Here is a 24302-nt window from a genome sequence, read left to right as displayed (position 1 = left end):
TTTGATTGGTTCAGATGCTCCGTCCATCACCACCCCCTTTTGTACCGCTTTGGCCGCCATAATTGTGGCAGGGTATGCTCAGACGTGAGTCCCTTGCTCACTTTGCCACTGGATTCAAGCAAGCCGGGCTGAAGACGGCTGGAATACCAGAAACCGGTCCTCGGAAGCTTGAATCCGGGCCAGGGAAGGCATGGCTTGGCAGTTCGGGCTGGACTGTTCCCGTGAGGCACAGGGTCAGACTGATTTGCATATAGCCATGACTGAACTGGGGTGGCAGAGTGGGCTAAAGAACGGTGATGGATCAAACCCAGATCTTTTGACTGGGTTTGAGTGTTTGATTGGTTCAGATGCTCCGTCCATCACCACCCCCTTTTGTACCACTTTGGCCGCCATAAGTGTGGCAGGGTATGCTCAGACGTGAGTCCCTTGCTCACTTTGCCACTGGATTCAAGCAAGCCGGGCTGAAGACGGCTGGAATGCCAGAAACCGGTCCTCGGAAGCTTGTTTCCGGTCCAGGGAAGGCATGGCTTGGCAGTTCGGGCTGGACTGTTCCCATGAGGCACAGGGTCAGACTGATTTGCATATAGCCATGTCTGAACTGGGGGGCAGAGTGGGCTAAAGAACGGTGATGGATCAAACCCAGATCTTTTGACTGGGTGTGAGTGTTTGATTGGTTCAGATGCTCCGTCCATCACCACCCCCTTTTGTACCGTATATAGGCTAGGCCACCAAGTGTCCTGGATCTATACGCTCCTAAGCCTCCAACATTCCAATCTTAATAAGCATCTCACACAGTTCTGGGTATCACACTCCTCTTTCCCTATATCAGACGTAGAATGGGCCAAAACCTGGGAATCTTGCATGCGACACAAAATCAGCCCTACACTATCCCAGACAACATTTTGGCTCCTTCATAAAGCTTTCTGTACACCGGCACATCTTTTCACTCACAACATCAAAGCTGATGCATTCTGTTGGAACTGTAAGTGTGCTGAAGGGGACCTTGAACATCTTATATTCCAATGTGAGTGCGTGGTCCCTTTTTTGGGATAAAGTCTTCGAATTTCTCAATAAGGTCTTCTCTTTCTCCCCACCCAGAGAATTGCCATACCTAGTCTTTGGGTTCCTCAAAGCCACGTCCCTCAATGACAATGATAGGGCCTTGTTAGACCTACTACTTATTGCTGCTTTAAAAGTGGTTCTCAATAATTGGAAAGATACCCGGAAATCTAACTTTGCCTCCTGGCTAAATTGGGTAAGCAATCTTTGAGGCTCTGACAATATATCTCTTCAGCACTCACCATGGCGCCCCCCTTGGAGGCGAATGTGGATCACCCTTGACAACTACTTAAGTGCCCACAAACCTCCATGAGTCTCCTGCATGCACCCTCGACCCAGCCCTTCTTTTTTTCTGCATTCTAGATCGGCCGTTGCCTCCCTGTCTACATAGATGGTTACTAGTCAGCCAAATCGGTAGCGTCATCAACCTGTGGACCAACTTATTGATACTACTGCTCCTACTGTCACATCATGTATTTTCAATCCTATGACTTCCTCAGTTATTTATTTACTTTGTGTTATGTTATGTTATGTTAGGTGATTGATTATTTGTAATAACTGTCTTCCATTCCATTGTCAGTGCTATAACCGCTATTTTATTTACATGCATCACAACCGTTTATTTGTAATTTGTATGTGCCACTTATATACGCTTGTCAGTATTTCTCCTTTGTTTTCTTTTGAAACTACCAATAAAAAACTTTTGAAATGAAAAAATAATAACACCAATAGTCTCAATCATGGCAGTACTCCATTTAATGGCCACAGGATCATTCTAATAGAGGGTTGCAGTATCTGGTGTAATGCCATAGGCAACTTTAAGGGTTATGCTACAAGAAGTTCTATCTATAATGATAGCACACATCAACAGCCTCGGTCACTTAACACAAAATGAGGATTATGCAAATGTGAAGTGAGATTAGTATGCTCTGTGTCAGCTGCCTCATGTGGTCAGAGCAATTTAAGCAGCACATATTGGCATGGTGTCAACATTCCACAGAAAACAAGTCTAACACAATCATAAAAACTTCAATTCAATCACTGTGCAAGTTGTCTTTGTACAAGATATGTAAACAAAAAGTCTGTGTGTGTTTTTAACAGGATCAACCCATGTTCCCTTTGTACTTTGCAACAGCAGCATACAACTGCAAATTTCACAACTTTGAAATGTTGAAATAGGGGGCGTGGTCTGGCCACGCAGGAAGATGGCCGCCTGCTAGGTGAGCTCCGCCGAGGGACGGACCCCCGACGAGCTTCCCTGACTTGCCTGTTGGTGTGGGTCGTCCTTTTCTTGATGCCGAGGCTCCGGAGTTCGTAAGGATTCCGGAGGCGTTCTTCTTTTCTGGGCAGTGGCCCGTGTTTTCAAGTCGGCGGAGTGACGGTGAGGTGACCGGTTCCCACAGCGCTCGCCTCGGCATTCGCGCGCTTTCGTGACCGCGCCTCTCCTCAGCCGAGGCGGCGCCTGAGACACTACAGGGCCGCGCCTCCTTCATACCAGGGCCGCGCCTCCTCAGAAGGTGGGGGCATGCTCTAGCAACGCTGTCAGCAGTTTCTTCATCTTTTTCCTACCAATGTGAGCAGCAAGCAGCGCCCTCCTCAGGCTACTCTTATATTGACTTTCCTCATAAGCTGCAATTTATGCTTTTTCCATGGAAAAATCACCTCAACAGAAATGAAACAAGCCTAACAGACTGGCACGCTTGTTCTTTCACGCCAACATGTTTACTTAAATACATATGTACATGTGCCCAGCGGCTCCATTGGTACTGGCAGAACTAATATTGCCTCACTTTTAATATTTGTCATTCAATAAGGAAGCCACCAATTACTATCATTTGAAGGGGCAAAAATAATGCTAATGGCAGATTCACATGCAACAGTATTGCTCCATTTCTTTCCCTAACCAACTGGTTTTGCAATTTTTATTTCACTACAAAATACTGACAACTGAATTCTCATTTGCAGTCACTATTTTCTATTGTGCGCTCAAGTGCTTTGTTTTCCTTTGCAACCATTTACTATCTTTACATGCTTTCCTTATGAGGTAGTTTAAATACGCAAGATTGGTTACTCCGATATATCATTGATTTCGTGACATATTATTTGCCTTTCTGTGGCAATGTTGTCATAATTTTTTGATTTCAGGAGTTACTTGTCTGCTGTTAGTATTGGTTACTCTCTTACTACATACACCCTATTACCTCACTGGTATTTGCTATCTTCCTGGCTTCATCATTGCCTCATATTCCAGTATCTCCTCTATTCGCTACTGCAGACCACCACTGAAAAGGTCAACGGCCATGTCTAACAATAGAAATGGTGGTCGTGGACCTAAGCAACCACTTTTCACTGAAGTGGTAAAACAACCCTCTCCTGCGGCCGTTAAAAGTAATGGTTCTGCGTCATCTCCTTCATCGCAAGTTACTTTGCCTCAGAGCGACAAATCCTTGTCTGACACCATGCAACGGATTTTGCAAGAGCTTTCTGGGGTCAATCGGCGATTGGAGGGTCTGGATATTGCCATGACTTCATTGACTGCAGAAACTAAGTCTATCAGGGCAGAACTTTCTACTTTTCATTCCAGGATTGATGTCATTGACTCTAAAATAATTGACATAGAGGGGCGTCTGGATTTTGTTCAGGGCTCAGATCAAGACTTACTTTTCCTACACAGCAAGATCATCGATTTGGAAGATCGCAGTCGTAGGGATAATATCCGTTTTTTTGGTTTTCCTGAAAATGTTGAGAAGCAAGACATGAAGTCCTTTCTCTGTGATGCCCTTCCCACTTTGACTGGTCTCTCTTTTACTCCTCCTCTTGAGCTCCAACGTGCTCACAGATTGGGCCCACCACGTTCTGGCTCTTCTGCAAGACCTAGACCTATCATTGCTTGCTTCCTTAGACATGAACAAACCAGACAGGTTCTATCATTGGCTCGTACTCATGGTTCCTTTCTGTTTCAGAGTCATACCATCCATATGGCTGCTGATTTCTCTAAAGAAACGAATGAACGACGAAAGGCATTTCTTTCCATGCGACCCCAATTACGTCAAATGGACATCAAATATGGATTATTTGAGCCTGCGCGTTTTCGTATTACTAGGAATGGAGAGTCCAAAGACTTTTATGATCCTGCACTCCTACAGCAATTTCTGACTGATATTAGGTCCGAAGATATGGAAACGCAGTCTCATTCTTATGCTCAACCTTCTCAGTCCAAGTCCTCACCTCCGAATCCTTCATCATCTCAATTACACTCCTCTCCTGAATCTAGACACCGTGGCAGAGATTTCACTCGTCTGTCTCGTTCTCAGGATGGCAAGGATTCGGCTCTACGTTCTGTCTCTTCTCACACCAACACACAGCAAAGGGACAAATCCAGATCGCCTCTTAAGACGCCCTCTGATGCTGACTGAACTCTGTTAAATGCTTTAATGTTTAATTACTTTTTCTTCTCCTCTAAGCGCATAGCATTGTTTATTGTTCATGATGCTTTCACTGTTCATTTAGCTCAACCAGCTTTTACTGCATGGCACAATCAGATTTATTCTCTTTAGTGTTCTATATAGTACTCTGCACTCTATTGTTCTTCTATATTTACTACTACTATGTGCTTTACAGTTTGCAGCTATTTAATTTTTTTCAGGTTTTGCTTATTGTACACTATAAGACTGTTCCACCATCCCACAAGTGCTTTTTCTCTCCTCTTGTTTGCTCCCCTAACGATGGCGTATTTTTATTGTTAGATACTGATTGATTTTTCTGCTTTATTATATTCTCGTTATTTTATAGATTAGGATACTTTCTATTATTTGATGTTTTCACTATTTACTTAATTACCTGTGCTCTCTAGTATTATAAACTATGCACATTGCGGCATTGTTTTATTTTGTGCTATATGTCTTATTGTTATCCTGTGAGTTTTCAACAAATTGGAGTATTTCCGCATTTTAGGTCTCGCTCATTCTATATTGCATATGCATTTCTTTTTACATGCGGGACTCACTCCCTGTTTTTTTTAAATTATATTTTATTGCAGAGTTATAAACAGTAGGAAAAAGTAAACAGCCAGTGCACTTGTGGGCCCCCCCCAGCCAATAACAGTTCACAGTTGTACACAGCCTTTTAGCCCGCATCCCGGAGGCCGGGCGGCATATCAGATCGCTCTAGAGGAGCACAGCACAGTGTACGTCCCATTGGAACCCTGGCATAAGGTCGTCCTACGCATCTGCTTTTACCCCCCCACCCACAACAACACCATTCCCGTCAGCCATCCCCGCAATAACAACACAATAGCCCCCATCGGGACCTGCTCTAGGCTATTCGGCCTTCGTGACAGGCCGTCCCATCCACCCAGTCCGCCCGCCGCTCAATACCCCTTGTCCCAGTGGACCCAGGCCTCCCTCAGCAATCCTCCAATGGCTTCCGGCCCCCCCAAACCCCTCTACAACTAACCCCCCAACACCCCCCCCCCTTGGCAACTGCTAAGGTGTGTGTTTCACTCAACCGAACTGGATGGTTCCATTACAGTGCACATTGACATATTACTGTGTTCGCCCCGTGGTGTCCATCGGCTTAGTCCTCGCCGTCCCCATCCTCAACCAAAGCATCACGCAGAGCCTGTACCACTAACTCCCATGCACGCGCCGCATCCAGAGCCCTCTCATTCCCTAACTTCACTGCCTGCTTCATCCGGAGCACGCTCTCGCAGTCAGACCATCGCAGCAACTCATTCTTCCATCTACGCAGTGAGGGACCCCCCCTGGCCTTCCAGTGCCACGATATTTCCCTTTGAGCCAATATCAGCCCCAGATCTATGAATTTACTGGTCACCTTGGTGTGCTTAGTATGCGGGAACCAGAGCAATAGACACGTCGCCATGTCGAACTCCACCTCTCTGTCAGTCACTTCATTCAGGAGTTCCCCTACCTCTGCCCAATAAGTCCCTAGTCGTGGACACCCCCAAAACAAATGGTCCATGTCCGCCCCAAGGGACGAGCACCGGGGGCAACAGGCATCCAGCACCCGAAAGTGCCGCTGTAATTTCTCTGGAGTTAGGTATGCCCTGTGGAGCACATAAAAATGGACCTGCTGAAAGCGCGCGTTCCTGGTGCCCTTCCACGTGCGTCGCAGGATATGGCCCCATGCCGTGTCCGGTATGGGCCGGCCAACGCTCCCCTCCCATTTAGCCTTGAGCCCATGGAGTGGTTCCAGCCCGTCGTTCAGCATCCTATTATGGAGGCACGTCACAGCTTTGAACGTACCAGCCGCCATCACCACATATTGGCATGCCATAGTCGTCGCCGGTTCCAGGAGCCCCCCTTTCCAGTGCTTCTGCATGGCAGCCACTACAGCCGCGTGTAGGAGGAAGCCCCCCTCAGGCAGTCCGAACTGGTCCCGGAGCACATCGAACGGTGCCAACGCCCCATCGACATACAAGTCACCCACCACCTGCAATCCCGCGTCCTCCCAATCTATCAGCGGGGACCAATCCCCTCCGTGCGGCAAAGCCGTCAACATCCCGATCGGAATCTCCGGGGCATAAGGCCGCGACGCCTTCGCTCTCCGGAGGCTCCTCAGCCAGCACAGTCGGAGCGTCCGCTCCTCCATGGTGAGGGCCCGTAAGTCGAGCCGTTGCTGCATAATGATGTACGACAGCACGTGGCGCTGTATCCCCCGTCCCCGGTCCTCTTCCGGCCCCCTGAATACCCTGGCCACGTTCTGCGTAAGGACCTGCAATTGCGCCGCTAAATAATACAGCTCCAGGTCGGGCACGGCCATGCCCCCCTCCAACTTGGGGCGAAGTAGCGTGCTTAAGGCTATCCTGCGACGGCCATGCCCCCACAGAAAGCCAATAAACATCGACCGCAGTTCCCTAAACACCCCCTGGGGAATCCAGACAGGGAGCATTCGGAAATAATAAAGGAAGCGGGGGAGCGCCACCATCTTCAACAATGCTATCCTGCCCAGTACAGTCAGCGGGAGGGTCGACCAGAAAGACAAGCTGCCCCGCAGGGACCGGACACAACGGCCAATGTTACCCTCTAAAAGGTCATTAGCCGAATGATAAATGTGGACACCCAAGTAGGTGATGCAAGAGGGTTCCCACTCCACCCCCAGATCGTCGCTAGGGGCTGGCGATCCCGCTCTCAGCGGAAACACACAGGTCTTCGCCCAGTTGACCTTAAGGCCCGACAGTCGGCCAAACTCAGACAACAGATCCATCGCTCCAACCAGGGCCCCCGAAGTGTCAGCTAGGTACAGGAGCAGGTCATCCGCATAGAGCGATATATAATGCCATCGCCCATCACTCACGATTCCCGCGTAACGGTCGCCGGACCTCGCATGGACCGCCAAGGGTTCCATCGCCAGGGCAAACAACAGAGGGGAGAGAGAGCATCCCTGTCGTGTACCTCTGCCCACCGGATACGCGGCAGATATCATGCCGCCCAACCGAACTCTCGCCGTCGCCGAGTCATACAAGACCCTCGTCCACCTCCGAAACCCATCTCCCATGCCAAACCGCTCCAGCACTCCATCCAAGAAAGGCCATTCCAAACTATCGAAGGCCTTCTCGATATCCACGGACAGAACCGCCGGCAATCCTTCCTCGCCCAAGATGGCGTCCATTAGTCCCACCAGGCGGCGGATATTCATCGCCGTACTCCTCGCGGGTATAAACCCGGCCTGATCCCTGTGCACCAGACCCGTCATGTGCGGTGCCAGTCTAGTGGCTAAGATGCGACTCAGGATCTTGTAGTCCACCGTCAGCATGGACAGCGGACGATACGACCTCACGTCCGCGGCATCCCGGCCAGGCTTGAGGAGTGGCACTATCAAGGCCTCCCGCATGGAGGCAGGCAATGTCCCCTTCTCGAAGGCCTCCGTATACACCACCAGCAACCTGGGTGCCAGAGCGTCTACATAGTGCTGGTAAAACTCGATTGGGAATCCATCCACCCCGGGTGTCTTGTTACGGGCCATATGCTTGATAGCCGCTCGAATTTCCGTCAGCGTGACCGGGCTACCCAGGTCCTTCGCGTCATCCTCGTTCAATACCGGAAGCGGCCTCCCCCCCAGGTACTCCGCAATGTCCCAAACCCCCGCTCCCAGCTGACTCCGGTACAATTCCTCATAGTAACCCCTAAAGCGGTCCAATACAGCTACCTGAGAGTACACCATCACACCCCGCGCGTCAATAATGCTGAGGATCGGGCAACCCCTCAGTTCCGGGCTAGCTAATCTGGCTAAGAGGGTACCCACCTTGTCCCGACCTGCGTGTGCCCTAATAATGTACTGCCTATAATCATAGCATCGCAAACGTTCCGTCTCCGCGGCCACCGTTTCCTTCGCTTCCAATAACTGGGCCTGTGAACCCGGCCTGGTTGGCCTACGGCGCTCCAGGTCCCTCAAAGCGTCTTCCGCTCTTATTAAGTCATTCAGCACAGTCGTTCGAGCATTCGAAAACCTGCCTAGGCACACCCCTCGCACCACCACTTTCATTGCATCCCATTCAGCAGACCTGCTCGTCGCCGTTCCTTCATTCACACCGAAATAACTATCAATGCCCTGCCGGACCGCATCATCGAACACAGAATCCTCTAGCGTCTCCGGGCGAAGCCGCCATGTTGGTATTGCGGAGCGCTCCCTCTGCCACTGTATATGCACCAATAGGGGGTTATGATCGGAAATTGTCCTAGCAAGGTACTCAGCATGGGTAATTAATGGGGCTAGGGAGCTCCCGCAAAGCACCGAATCAATCCTAACATGTAAATCATGTAGTGCGGAATAAAAGGAGTAATCCCTGGTTCCCTTGTGTCCCTCCCTCCAGACATCCAGCAACCCCCATCGTTCCTGCCAGTCCTTCCTGTGTGCTGCCAGCCTGCGTACAGGAGAGTCCACAAGGGGGGGATGGGACCTATCCAGAGCCACATCCGTAATCGAATTGAAGTCCCCCCCTAGAACTATCGGACCCGCCAGGAAAGAGGCCAAGGACCCCGAGAGGCCATCAAAGAATCGGCCTTGGTCAGTGTTCGGTGCATAAACACAACAGAAAACTACATCCCGTCCATACACTCTCCCCTCCACCGCTACAAACCTGCCCTCCGGGTCTATGACCTGATTCAGCACCTGAAAGGGTATCCCCGCCCTCACCCAAACTCACTCCCTGTTCATGCCCTTTTCCATGTTGTGGTTATTGTGTTTAGATTTACACTGTTCATCTGCTTCATCAGATACCTTGATTTTGACATAATGTAATTTTATTATATTGTTCTACTCACTTTTATCTATGCTGTCTCTATTCATGCTCTCATGTTTCCTTTTGGGTGCTTTTCCCTTTTGTTTCATTAATATATCTTATTTGTTTCTTTTCCTGTATGCTATGGGGATTTATTTCTCTTCCTTTAGTCTTCTTTTCTTTCCTTATCAAGTTCTTATTTGTTGTATGATAATTACACTATGCATTTAATCATTCTCTTTATTCATTGGCTATGTTCTATGATGATATTTAACGTTTTTGCATGATCTTTGATAATGTAGACCTGCTCTATTGTGTCTTGTATATTCCATATTATTCTTTACTCTCTAGATCCCAATTCTTCTTTCCTCGGAGGGGGTCCGATTACCCCTTGGCGCTGCTTTCAGTGCGCCCAGACCCGTAGATAACAGTCTAGATTCTCTTCTCTTTTCCTATCTTATTGTTTTTCTTTTGTTTCTACCTGATTTGTCTTTCTTAGATACTCACTTTGCTTTTCTAAACTACTTCTGTATTTTCTTTTTCCCTTTTTTCTTCCTTTTTAGGTCTTGTCCTTTACCATTCAGAAGGAATGGGAAATGGCGAGAATTCAAGTGCTCGAACTGATTGTCAAACCACCGCATTTTTTCGTGGCGTTTTCTTCGAGTGCACGTGGCCACAGGCACGCGCTTTTGGCCCATACACTTTCATGGCCATCTGTTCCTCAATGTCCCTCCCACCCTTCGTTTGATCTTGCCGCGAGTTCAGGCTAATGGCCCTTCCCCAGCACAGAGCGCGCATCGCGGGCGCACAGCACATCAAAGGGCTTCTCCCAGCGTGTGCTGTGCGGCTTCTCCCCCCCTAATTATGTGGCCGGCCGTACTTGTGTTTCCCGGCTGCTTCCCGGCCGCTCTTGTATTTAATTAGCAGCAGCAGCATTTCTCCTGCGCCAGGCCACATCAAAGGCTCTGTGCCACTTTCACCCACACAGCAACACTTACAGACACGCAACGCCACTCACATCCACGCAAGCCCACTATCATCCACGCAACACCACACTCACCCACGCAACGCCACTCACCCAAGCAACACCACTCACACACGCAACGCAACTCATCCACGCAACCCCACTCATCCACGCAACCCCACTCATCCATGCAACGCCACTCACACACGCAACGCCACTCACACACGCAACGCCACTCACCCACGCAACGCCACTCATCCACGCAACGCCACTCACACACGCAACGCCACTCACACACGCAACGCCACTCACACATGCAACGCCACTCACACACGCAACGCCACTCACACCCACGCAAGCCCACTATCATCCACGCAACACCACACTCACCCACGCAACGCCACTCACCCAAGCAACACCACTCACACACGCAACGCAACTCACACACGCAACCCCACTCATCCACGCAACCCCACTCATCCACGCAACCCCACTCACACACGCAACGCCACTCACACACGCAACGCCACTCACACACGCAACGCCACTCACACACGCAACGCCACTCACGTTGCCACTCACACATGCAACGCCACTCACACATGCAACGCCACTCACACATGCAACGCCACTCACACATGCAACGCCACTCACACACGCAACGCCACTCACACACGCAATGCCACTCACACACGCAACGCTACTCACTTACGCAACGCCACTCACACACGCAACCCCACTCATCCACGCAACCCCACTCATCCACGCAACGCCACTCACACACGCAACGCCACTCACACATTGTGGGTGCAGATTGTGGGTGCAGATTGTGGGTGCAGATTCAGAGTGCAGATTCAGAGTGCAGATTCAGAGTGCAGATTGTGGGTGCAGATTGTGGGTGCAGATTGTGGGTGCAGATTGTGGGTGCAGATTCAGAGTGCAGATTGTGGGTGCAGATTGTGGGTGCAGATTCAGAGTGCAGATTGTGGGTGCAGATTGTGGGTGCAGATTGTGGGTGCAGATTCAGAGTGCAGATTGTGGGTGCAGATTCAGAGTGCAGATTGTGGGTGCAGATTCAGAGTGCAGATTCAGAGTGCAGATTGTGGGTGCAGATTCAGAGTGCAGATTGTGGGTGCAGATTGTGGGTGCAGATTGTGGGTGCAGATTCAGGGTGCAGATTCAGGGTGCAGATTCAGGGTGCAGATTCAGGGTGCAGATTGTGGGTGCAGATTGTGGGTGCAGATTGTGGGTGCAGATTGTGGGTGCAGATTGTGGGTGCAGATTCAGAGTGCAGATTCAGAGTGCAGATTCAGAGTGCAGATTCAGAGTGCAGATTCAGAGTGCAGATTGTGGGTGCAGATTGTGGGTGCAGATTCAGAGAAAACTCAGCAGCACCACCACCATTGCAATGCAATAGGTCTCGTTTTAACGCAAATTTAAGCTATAGGCCTTGTAAATGACAAAGCCTTTTATTTATGTTCCAAAAACCTGAAAGGGCATTATCATTTACAATGCTAATAGTTCAGACTTGCGTTATTGCGAGACCTATTGCATTTCCAATGCTTGTTTCTTTTTCCTTCTTTCCCATTTTATTACTTTTTCTCTTCTTCAACTTACTTTGTCCCTTGCTTCCCAGTGCAACATCTTTCTTCTCTAATTCTTGTCCACTTGTTTCCTTTTCTTTTTATCTACCTCTCGAATTCTCTTACCATGTCCTCTCCTAATTCGTTGTCAGTGATTTCCTGGAATGTTCATGGTCTCACTCATTATATCAAGCGCAAAAAAGTACTAACATACTTACGCTCTAAACATGTTGACGTTGCTTTATTGCAGGAAACGCACTTAGATGATATTGAATCTGGTAAACTCAGTAGAGATTGGGTCGGTACAGTGATTCATAGTAGTGTCTCAAAGCATGATCCCACCAATCCTAACCCTGTTCGCAAGTGCGGGGTAGCCATACTTCTTCGAAAGTCACTTCCCTTCACAATTCTGAAAACATGGTCTGACCCGGAAGGTCGATATGTCTTTGACAAGTTGAAGATTGGAAACTCTTGCATCTGCCTTGGTTCTGTTTATGCCCCTTTAGGCTCCAAAAAACAGTTTTTTCTCCGTCTGAACCGCCTTTTCACAGAAATCAACGCCTCCCAGTTTCTCATTGGAGGAGACTGGAATTTGGCACCTGATCCGGCTCTGGACAGAACAGGTTGTTTTGACACCGTTAATGCTCCAGATAGAGCCATTCTCCGGGATATTCTTGCTGATATTGGTCTAGTTGATCATTGGAGACTAAGTCATCCTCAGGACAAAGAATATACGTTTTTCTCCACTACGCATGGTACGTTCTCACGTCTTGATTACTTTCTTCTTTCACAACAGGCAGTCCAATTGGTTATGCAGTCCCAGATCTTGGAGGCAGCCATCTCCGACCATTCCCCTGTTCTCTTATCTCTTGATTTGGGTCTCTCCAAACGAGGATGTAAACCATGGCGCTTGAATATAGCTAGGTATAGAGCTCCAGCAGGTAAACTCCTTTTAAAATCACATCTCCAAGATTACCTTAATCTCAATGCTACATCAGTCTCTTCTAAGAGAGTGGTTTGGGCAGCGGCTAAAGCAACAATTAGGGGTCAACTCATGCGGGACGCTGCTTTTCGCAATAAAGAAAACGCAGTTCAACAGACTGCTTTGGAGGACGACATTCGTCAACTTTCTCAATCATATATCTCAAATCCAACCCTTCAGACTCGTAAATTACTGGAGAAAGCGCGAATGTCTCTTAATACTCTTTTTACTTCTAAAGCCGAATACGCTTTGCAAAAGATGAAAGGACGTCATTATGAGCAAGGGGAAAAGGCTGGTCGGTTATTAGCTGCGCAATTAAGACAGAGAGAGGCCGCTATGGCAATTCTGGCTATTAAATCAAGTAGTGGTGACGTACTTACCCGACGACAGGAAATTGTTGAGGAATTCGCTTCATTCTACAGATCTCTTTATTCTTCAAGCACTCATATAGACGCACTTGTGATGTTCAATTTTTTAGATGCAATACATCTCCCAAAACTCTCTGATGAGGGTAGAGCTTTACTGGATGGTGTTATACGAAGGATGAAATTTCTTCGGCAATAGCTGCATTGCCATATCATAAAGCTCCGGGAGAGGATGGTTTTCCTCCTGAATTTTTTAAATGGACCGGTCAGAGTATGATCGACACTTTACATGCTGCGTTTGGGGAGGCGGTGGAGGAATCTTCTCTTGGTCCTCTTTCCAACAAGGCCATTATAGCTGTCTTACCGAAACCTGGCAAAGATCCTTTGTTATGCAGTAGTTATAGGCCCATATCTCTTTTAAATTCTGACGTTAAGATCCTTGCTAGCATTCTTGCATCGCGTCTTAGTAAAATTTTTCCTTCTTTAATTCATTATTCGCAGGTAGTATTTGTCCCAGGCAGGTCTTCACGTAACCATTTACGCACTCTCTCTCATACTTTATGGTCAGCTAAACATCTCGCTGACGATGCGTTACTTCTGTCTCTAGATGCTGAAAAAGCGTTTGATCGCATTGAGTGGGACTACCTTTTTTCTATCATGCATAGGTTTGGGTTAGGCGACCAGTTTATAGATAAAGTGCGGCTGCTTTATGATGACCCATCAGCTCAGGTCAATTGCGGCGGTTTCCTATCTACTCCATTTCCAATTAGACGAGGCACTCGTCAAGGTTGTCCACTTTCCCCTCTTCTTTTTCTTCTCGCAATGGAACCTTTAGCTGCTGCGATACGACAATCTACTGCGGTGGTGGGTGTTCCCCTTCCAATTGGTCACTCTAAAATTTATTTATATGCGGATGATATTCTCCTCACACTCACTGATCTTCCCCGCTCTCTTCCTGCTCTCCTCCGCATTATTACTGATTTTTCTTCCTTTTCTGGTTACAAGATCAATTGGGATAAGAGTGAAGCATTACCCATGACCATTGGTACAACAAAGGACGTAATTTCTGATTTCCCTTTCCATTGGCAGTCATCCCGGCTTAATTATTTAGGAATCTTAATTAATAGAGGGTTGGATAATATAGTCACGGACAATCTGACTCCTTTAATCGCGCAAATGCAAAGGGACTTTGATAAATGGAAGGCTTTGGGTTTATCTTTATGGGGGCGGGTCCAGGCGGTCAAGATGGTTACTCTTCCTCGATTTCTTTATGTCTTGGGTATGCTTCCTTTTCACATCCCCTTAACCACTTTGAGATCCATTGATTCCAAAATTAAACTTTTTGTCTGGGGCACGGCTAAACCACGTCTTGCCTTTGCAAAATTGAAATCTCATCAGTTACAAGGGGGTCTGGGCCTCCCTTCTATCGAACATTACTCACTTGCTCTTCATCTTTCGCAACTTGTCTTTTTTCTACCTAAATCTAAGGATATACCTCAATGGGTCCCCCTTGAACGTCACTTATTGGCTTCTGGTCCTGGTTTATCCCTTCTATACGGTAAAGGGGTCAGTTCTTCTGATCCTAAAAATCCTATCTTAGCTGCAATGTGCAAATCCTGGCAGAGAAGTCATCGTATACTTAAATCTAAATCGCGTATCCATATTAAAGCTCCTTTATGGAGTAATTCCGCCGTTCGTGTTGGGGGTCGCACTTTGTCCTGGCCCATATGGCAGGAAGTTGGTATTCAGACTGTAGATCAGTTGTTTCACAATAACACTTTTAAATCTTTTACTCAACTCTGTGGCGAATTTCATCTGCCATCCACACAATTCTGCAAATACACCCAGCTCCGGCAAGCTCTCACGAAACATTTAGGCCCCCCGCCTGACTTGTTATATGTATCTCCTCTTTTGTCCTATCTACAGTTATGGGGGAATCTTAAAGGTGTGACTTCTGGCCTTTATAAAACTTTTTTACATCCTTTATTTTCACAACCTCTCTCACAAGCTCTCCAGTTCAAATGGCAATCTCGTCTCTCAATTACATATTCCAATACTCAATGGGATCCAATATTGGAAGGGTTACATAAGGGAGTTCGTGAAGCACGTCTTAAGTTTTGCGTTTTCAAAATCTTACATGAATGGCACTGGTCTCCAGTCAAATTGCACCAAGCCAAGTTATTACCACATACTTTGTGTTGGAGATGTTCAGCTTCTGGTTGTGATATTACGCATATTGTTTGTGAATGCCCTCATACGGCTCCTTTCTGGCTCTTTGTACGGAAGACGTTAGCCGCTACCATGTCACTCCCTCTGCCCCTTACTTCTCTGAATATTATTTTGCATGATTTTCGTACCCTTCCGAAGCTTTCTAGACCACAAACTCGTCTTCTCCATACGGCTCTGGCCACGGCAAAAATGTGCATACTACGACACTGGAAATCTCCTCTGCCTCCTTCACAGGAGGAATGGTTGGTGGCGATGATGCAAACAGCTCTACATGAACGTACAATTTATAATTTGCAGGATCAAGCTTCCATTTTCCACCAGGTATGGTCCCCGTATCTGGAAACCACTGTGCAGGATGATTCTGTTTCTACTCCTCCTTCTTCTCTGATTGTCCCACCTTCTTAATTCTATTCTTTTGTTTTTTTTTCTCATGTTGCTCAGCTTTACATTTTCTCTCCCTTCTCTCTTCTTTATGTTTACTTGTGTTGCTCTGGGATTCTTGCTTATTCTTTTCTTTTCCCTTTTCTTTTTCTCTTCCTTTTCCTTTTTCTTAAATTTTTTTTTCACTTTTTATCCCTTTTTCCTTTCCTTTATTCTTCTACTATCCTACACTTCTTTTATTATTTTCTCATTCCTCTTGTATTTAGGATTATGAAATATACGATATATTTATGTCTTCAAATTTATTATATTTGGTGTAATACTTTTCTTCATTTGTACTCTGATATTTTTCTGCTTCATTCTTCGCATCTGTACTTTTATCTTCAAAATCTTTAATAAAAAATTTCAACACAAAAAAGAAATGTTGAAATAAAGATGACATGGTAAAGGAACCTAAAACAGGTTAGTTAATTACATTACAAAATGTACATATTACAAAAGAAACATTTTGAGGACACATTTTCTAAGGACAATCAAAGATAAACAATGTAAAGGAGCAAAGTATTCTATGTGTCAAAACATTGATCAACAAAATCTTTGCACAGTATTTTCCTTAACTCGACATTTCTAAAAACTTTCATCAGATTAAAGGTTGGTTCAACATGTAATATAATAAACTGCAAACATATACTCACACTCGTGAAGAAGTTGTCAATAACATCTTGACGTAAATCAATGTCTTCCTCTTCACCACTTTCGTATTCATTCGGCATTTCAGCATCCTCTGCATTGCCTCCATCCTCTGCGAAGTATGGGATGTTCTATCGCAGGAATATGTTGTATAACTTGCAGCAGGCTCTGGTGATGTGGCACACTTTATCGGATGAGTATAGTAGGGCTCCACCCGTCTTATCTAGACTTCGAAATCTGGACTTTAACCCCTTCGACGCTCATGGCGAGCCCAGCTCGTCATGGAGTTTCCATTGACTTCAATGGAAATTACATTCAAAGCCATAAAACACCTTAGCATCCAAGTGGTTAAGAGCCCAAAAGCCCACTCCCGTGGCCTCTGTGTTCTTCCATGAGCCTCACTGAAACGGACTTCCCTTGGCCTTGCTGGATTCGTCAGTGGTGCCAACAACCAGAATCAGTTAGGATAAGCTGAGCCTCCTGTAAGAAAAAAAATTAAAACTAGCCAAAATATGTAAAAATGTTTTAGATCATTAAACTTGGAACTAAGCAAACAATATATTGACAGATTGAATTTACCAAGAAGCTAGGCCCTCTCAGGTGCAAATTGTGACATTTGCAAGAGTATACTGCTTTTCCGTAGTCGTATGCAAATCAGTCTTGACCCTGCTCCAATAAGACCAGTCCAGCCCAAACTCCAAAGCCAGGTCTTCTTTGAGCCCCAAGACCATTTCACCCTGAATGGGCTCTTCATTTGGGTGTAACTTGGTTCCAGTGATACAGTGAGCAAGGGACCCATGTCTGGGCATAACCATGGCCACTTAGGGCATTACCTCATACACACAAAAGGTGATGGGTAGGTACTTGTAATAATTCTAACCACTTGTGATTGCTAGGGGTATCATTCTAACCAATGGATTCAGTGGGACCCCATACAACAGCTATCTAGATTTGTGAGGACTTCCTCTGATAAAGCCTGCAACCTTGCCCCACTAGAAGATCTCGACTTCCATTTCAGAAACTAAAGCCTAATGTAAAATCTTTGAACCTCCATGGCGCAACCATTCCGCGTGCCATCATGGCCATCCTAAAATAGAGTTTAGGTACCGGTCACCCACACACAGTGATTACTGATTGTTGCTTTACATTTTCATAGCACTTTATCTCACCTCTTTAAAAAAAATCTCTCTGGTTCTTCTTATCAATTTTTGTCATTTTGATATTGTTTTGTTTATTACATTTTACACTGTTTTTTACAAATTGAAGTGGGATTTTTATTGTGTTGTTTCTCTGATTTCTTAACCGTTTTGTCACTTCTAAATGTTTTACACATTTTCACTAAGTTAAGCCTGACTGCTCCGTGTCATAGCTACCAGGGGATTACCTCCGGTTTAAATGACTGAAACCGTAACCTGAACTTAATAGGTTGATGACCTTATTACTTATGGAGGACAACCATTTACCTCTATTAATAACTCATTATCTTATGCAGAGGAATCCATTCCAATATTCCAAAGTCCAAGATTAGCAGTAGGCCTAGTTTACCAATATGAAGGATGACTCATAACATGCAGAAGGCACCTAACAATGATGCTTGGTACCTTCTATTATCCACCAGGATCTCATACCACACAAGCCAAATAATTTCTCTTTTGCCATGGAATATATAGTTTTATGTTAGGTGTTTATTATAGGTGTCCTATTTGCTATTGACTTCATCCTTAGTTCTCTGTAAGCCTGGGTGTAGACCACAAAGCTTTGCTACGCAGAACTCAACGAAGTTAGAAAAATACTCTGCAAAGTTACGCAAGTGGCAGAGTGTAGTGCATACTGTTATTCACGCTGGTCTTCCAGCCACTCGGGTAGAAAGCGGCAGCTCTCGCTTGCAAACTTACCATTCAGGAGCGGGGAAAAAACTCTTCTGCACTACACGAAGCGGGATTGTCTGCTTTCCGTGAGCTATGCGGGGTGCTGAAAACTCCGCAAACTCCCCGAACGGAGTGGAGTTCACCGCCCAGGCCTAGTGCCATGCCTTCTGGCTTTTCTATTGCACATTCTATTTCTTCTCTGATGTTTCTGAATTTGTTTCTTAGAATAGTAGTCTGTTAACCCTTTGACAGGTTTGTTTAGATCTCTTGAATATAAATGAATACTATGCAAGTCAACATCTTCTTTAACAAGGTTTGCTATGTACATAAGGCCATATAGGGTGTTTTTCCATTTAAACTCCCTTGAGGCACCCACTGCCAGTGTTTTAAGTTCAGAATTCCATCTTAAACTTAATACCCATTGCCTGTAAGTTCTAAAAGGTTGGCAGAGGTGATATGGCCTTCTCGGGTGCAAGGACACGTTATTAGAAAGCTTGAACTCTTCCATTCACAGAACATAATTTTCTGTTTATTTCTGACACATCTAAAACTCTTATAGTTCTGAGGAAGTTTGCGCAATTTTCTATTCCTATTTATTCACACTAAATGCTCATACCCAAGTTCTTCTTTCAGAGCTAAACTTCCCAATTCACATTTGTGGAAGAGTACACAGTCCGCCAAACTATATCAAGCCCTAAGTCAATTGCAATCCAAAAACAATTACACCCAAATCTACTCACGTAGTACTACAGCCCAAACAGACTCTAATCTACTCCAGCTAAGCTTAGCAATAAGTCACACACCTAGCACACCCACTCACAGCTACTGCCAGGGAATCATACAGAAATCAGTGGAGGTGGGTGATAACACTACTAGCACACAGACACACACAAAGCACAACAGTTAAGAAAATAAATTAATAATGAAAAGAAACAACGTTCATATAGCACATTGTATTCACCATATACATTGCAATGCACAAAGGTTAAAATATTTTTTTAAATTATAATTAATATACAAATGATCGTTTATGCTGCATACATTGTAGATGTCTATAAAAACTATATAACCAATTGTAAAAGATATAACAAATTAATAAAATGAAAGTAAAACAAGTCACATAACTTTATATATTCAGAACTTGGTGGCCATAATCATTCTCAACCTCCCACACTATACTCACATCACACCACATCTTAAGGAGCTCCACTGATTACCATTCATAAACATGCACATTTCAAACTCCTCAACCACAATTTCAAGTCACTACATAACACTGGCCCAGCATACCTCAACAATCGCAACTGCTTCCACAAACTCCACCTCCACTCATCCAGACTCCAACGTGCACAAATTACATGCATACAATAAACCAGATCCAGCAGTCAAGCCTTCTCCTACAGCGCTCCTAAAGTTTGGAATGACCTGCTGCTGCACATAAGAGCCTCCTCCTCACTTCTTGAATTCCGCAACAGGCTGAAGACCTGGCTTTTCGAGTAGTCCCACTTGGCCCCTGTGTCTGTCAACCCAAGACTGTTCTGTGCCAGGATACCCTCCCGGGTGATAGTACACTCTACTAAACTGCATAATATAATTTACATTAAAGACGCCTCTACAAATCATGTTATAAAGCTGTAAACATAGCACACACATACTAAATTACACATCTGGAAATTTAGAAAATGAATTATAAAAAACATAATTCATCTCACATCTAACACTACTCTTTGTACACTCACATCATAACATACACAAACACAACACAGCTGTCGCTGGTATCTGGCTCCACATTTTGCAAAATTAGGAGAATAGGGGATGTTTTTGTCACATGTGTAATATTTTTCACAGGTGATGCCTATTTGTCTATTCTTTTCAATTCACACATTTCTATGGCCTGAGTGGAGATCTCTGCTTTTGTTATATAACTATATTTGGTTGATTTGTACCTAAAATATGTCCATAAATGTACTACCAGTAACTATATGGTATTATTATGAGTATTAGCTGCCTCACTACCTCATGCAAGTGTTTCGGGACATATGCTCTAACTATTAGGTGTAACTCTGTGCCTGGAGTTGGTGAATTGATTTTAGGCAGATATTTGTGTCTATGCATTGACATAAATCTGTGTGTACCGAAAGTCCTGCTCATACATATAACCTTATGAATCGAGCTCACTTAGTTCTCTGTCTGTGTTGTAATTGCATTTCTAGAGCGCTTATTACCCCCGAAGAGGCATTGAAGCACTTACGCCAAGCTTTTCCAGAATTCAAGGTTAGTATTTTTATTGGGATTAGGTGTGTGTTCGTTAAGAAACAATTCCATGCATTTACTCCAGTTTCTATGTGATACATTAAATTAATATGAGTTAGGCTTAACCTTCAGTGGGAAAAGGTTGGCAGTATTAATAGATGAGCTACAGGAAATGAGGTATAAATAGATTGCAGAGGAATTACTTTTAAATGAGAAGTTGTGATCTTTGAAAGATGTGTGGGCAATTTTCAGAAATGCCATAATAGGAATTAAAGCAAACATGAATGTGATTTAGAGGAGGCTTTGCTCAGAGAGAGGAAGCATGCAGAGGATGGAAAATAAGGGAAGGTTCATTCGAAAGAAAAAGAGAAGCAACAAATATACGTTTTAATTCAAGGTCAGATTTAATGGTAATACAGTACTTCAGTGATCCCTATGCTTGTCTTCATGTCAGAAGTCCAAAGGGGATGTTTATGGTTTGGCAGAGCATGCGCCCTGCAGTAAATCAGCATGGCACCACTGGTTCTCCGCCAGTTCACTATAGGAAAGTTACAGACAACTTGTTCTAATCCAGTGTCTGCCTTGCAGTGAAGTCTCCGCTATGCTTGCTACATCCTTCCTTTCCTATATTCTTCTTTTTTTTAATTTGGAGCTGTTCTTCTTATTTACACATCATTTCAAAGGGCTTTATGTGTGCAAAAGAGTTAATCTAGAAAAAGAAAGATAGATAGATAGATAGGTAGGTAGGTAGGTAGGTAGATAGATAGATAGATAGATAGATAGATAGATAGATAGATAGATAGATAGATAGATAGATAGATAGATAGATAGATAGATAGATTAAACCACTATATCACAATTTTCATAGGGAGAGAGTTTTTTGTTTTGCTAATAATCTTTGCATTGTTTGATGAATGTTCACAAAACTTTCCAAAACATAGTTGATCATATTTAGCTCCTTCCTTTTGGGTAATCCATCGACAAGCGGTGGGAGGGGGTGAGAAAAAGTGGGGGTGAGGGGGTATGAAAACAAGATTTTCCCATGCAAACTCCAATAAGAATTTGGGAAGTAATACAAAAAAACCCTGCCCTGTGGCCAACACAATGCACAGCCGGGATTCCGGCACAGGGCCTAAACATAGTGGCTAAACCCAAAGCACTCATAGCCTAAAGCTATGCTCCGTAAGAGAGTTGGGTGAATAGGACCAAAACCCCCAGAAATTCACTGAAAAAACAAAGGGTGATGTGGTGTCACAGTTAGATATGGACTTTACTGTACATTAGGAAATTCACTGAAAAAATACAAAGATTAAAGTGAAGTTATTATTAGGTAGGGTAATAACGTTTTAGCTTACATTTAAAATAGTACAGAAAAACATTGTTTAGAGAGGTGTTATACTACTATCTTGAAATAATATACAAACTAGTGTTTAAAAAACAAAAAAAAACTGCAATTCAGCAGTTATACTTTAATGACCTAACTATAACTTATGACCCCTCCATGCATTGCTTATGACCTTACATATTACATAATTCATGACATTTTAAATGGCATCATTGATAATGTCACTGATGATATATCAATTGACATCATTGAAGACATCCTTGATCACATCACTAATGCATCATCCAATGGATATGACAGTTTTTATAAGCATTTCACAGTGAAGAGTGTTCAGCAAGGTATACGTAGATGAATTATTCTATAACATCTATAGCAGTAATGGGCGTATCATTTCGCAACAAGTAGAACAAGCAGAACCTGAAACATATATGTGGAATAGCCTACATCAAGTAGATATAATGCTCTTTGTTTACTGATATTGAGGTGTGTAAGAAATGTAATGGCTCTGTAGACATTAATTTCATCTGCAACTTATCAAACCTTTAATTTTGTTCAAAAGCAGATTTTGATTAATATTTCCATCAATGAGATGTGTCTGTTAAATATCTAAGAATTTTAAGTCAAGGACTTCTCTTCTGTATTTCACACAGTTATAAGGCATGTACAACCAGACTCTATGGACAGCCCTCTGTAGTATGAACAGAATACCTTACACATATTCCTGAAATGTGGACACCATTTTAAAACTGCTTACAATCATACTATGATTTGCACCATCTATAAGTGAGTCACCCATATATTATAACTTCTACACCAATGTACGTCTCAGAATTTCCACGGAACATTTCAAAATAAATACCCACACTTTATAGATCTCCAGTTTTCATAGAAATAGTCTATAGCAAAACATGACAGCTCTTTAATGTCAGCTTGTGCACGCACATCACCTGTTGAATAATGTATTGTAATAAGAAGCTTTAGTTTTTCTTGCATTTATTTAGAAACAGGCCTTTGAATTAAAGCACAATCTGTTTGAAACATACAACTGCAACTCACACTAGTTGTGCTTAGTCTACCTTGCTTTACTGAAGAACTGATTAAAACTTTTATATAGCGCACTTCTACCCAGAGGTCTCGTAGCGCTGTTTTCATACCGCTGTAGAACCCTTCCTGGCTTTCCTGTGAGATGTCCACTCCTGGGCACCCCCAAGGTGAAGCCAGGCATCCAAGCGCTGCTGGGACCATTGTGGAGATTAAGCAAGCTATTGCCCAGAGTCATAGAGTGGGATCCATGATTAGACTAGGCACCGAGGCGAGAATTATCAGGTCCGGGGAGATTGAGTCCAAGAGCCGCTGAGGCGGGAATTGAACCCTGGTCCCGGGCCAGACCTCTGCATCAGGGTCTGCTGCTCTATCCATTGAGCCACGCTATTCAAAATAAGTATAGTTATTATACGAATTTATACAAGACAAGTGTGAAAATATTTACAGTGGAACCTAGATAACAACAAAATCCAAACCTTGCTGTGCGCCGGTGTTAAACGTGTAATAAAGTTTTGAACAAACTTTATTATCCCTACTGTGGCAACCCGCGTCCTTACAACAAAGACAGTCTACAATTGTATGACATAAAGTAAATGATGCGACTCCCAATGCAACGCATTTTCAGTCTAGGTGGCTGCGTGTATTGTATTGAGACAATCCTCAGTGGGATATATCACCAGACTATGCTAAATCAGCATTACTGTTCAAAGGAGGAGGCAGAGGCCGCGCAAGAGAAAACACAAGATCATCAGAAGATCTGGGAAACCTGTGGGAAGTTGTACAAGGGGCCAAAGGAAGACAAAATGATGGATAAACAAACAGTCATCAATCTTTCAGGTAGGAACCTGAGTGACACTGAGACAGAAATACTATCATTAGGCTTGTCCTTCTGTCCCTCTAATAACTAACTATACCCAAAGTAGAATTGACTTGTTTCACTTTACAAGAAAATTCAGAATAAAAAAATGGTATGCGACAAAAATAACTGAAAACACAGGAGACATGATAGAGATACCCAGCAATATTAATATCGGAGATAACGTGCTGCTGCACACAATGCACGATCTTGTGGGAAGACCAGGATTCATTCAGGATCTCTTTATCAATCTTATCAATGATGGCATCCGACTGGATTTGAGTGTTCAAAGTGGTTTTAGACCTAAATCTATTTTTCTGACAAATTAACAACGATGCAATAGACATCTTTGAGAAAGGCTTAACACAGGAATTTAAAAGTTTGTCACAGAAAAGATGGCACAGTAAGAGAAATATGAGTTAAGCCCAAATTGAGGCCATTGAA

The 24302-nt window shown here is 44.4% G+C and overlaps 1 protein-coding gene across 12 annotated transcripts in view; it reads left to right on the top strand.

Annotated features, from left to right (window-relative positions):
• Positions 1-24302, top strand: part of LOC144822215 (uncharacterized) — a 512171-nt gene that overhangs the window by 42629 nt on the left and 445240 nt on the right. For all 12 annotated transcript variants that reach the window (XR_013608581.1, XR_013608582.1, XR_013608580.1 and 9 more), the window contains one exon: positions 20574-20634. Coding sequence is in view for 6 of the 12 variants with exons in the window: in XM_078679458.1 (XP_078535584.1) it covers positions 20574-20634 (61 nt within the window). In the remaining 6 variants the exon portion in view is untranslated. The remainder of the gene's footprint in view (positions 1-20573; positions 20635-24302) is intronic.

This window comes from Lissotriton helveticus, chromosome 3_1 (assembly GCF_964261635.1).
Source record: "Lissotriton helveticus chromosome 3_1, aLisHel1.1, whole genome shotgun sequence".
Classification (NCBI taxonomy): Eukaryota; Metazoa; Chordata; class Amphibia; order Caudata; family Salamandridae; genus Lissotriton; species Lissotriton helveticus.
The sequence above is the reverse complement of the archived record's forward strand: the minus strand, read 5'-3'. Positions and strand labels throughout refer to the sequence as shown.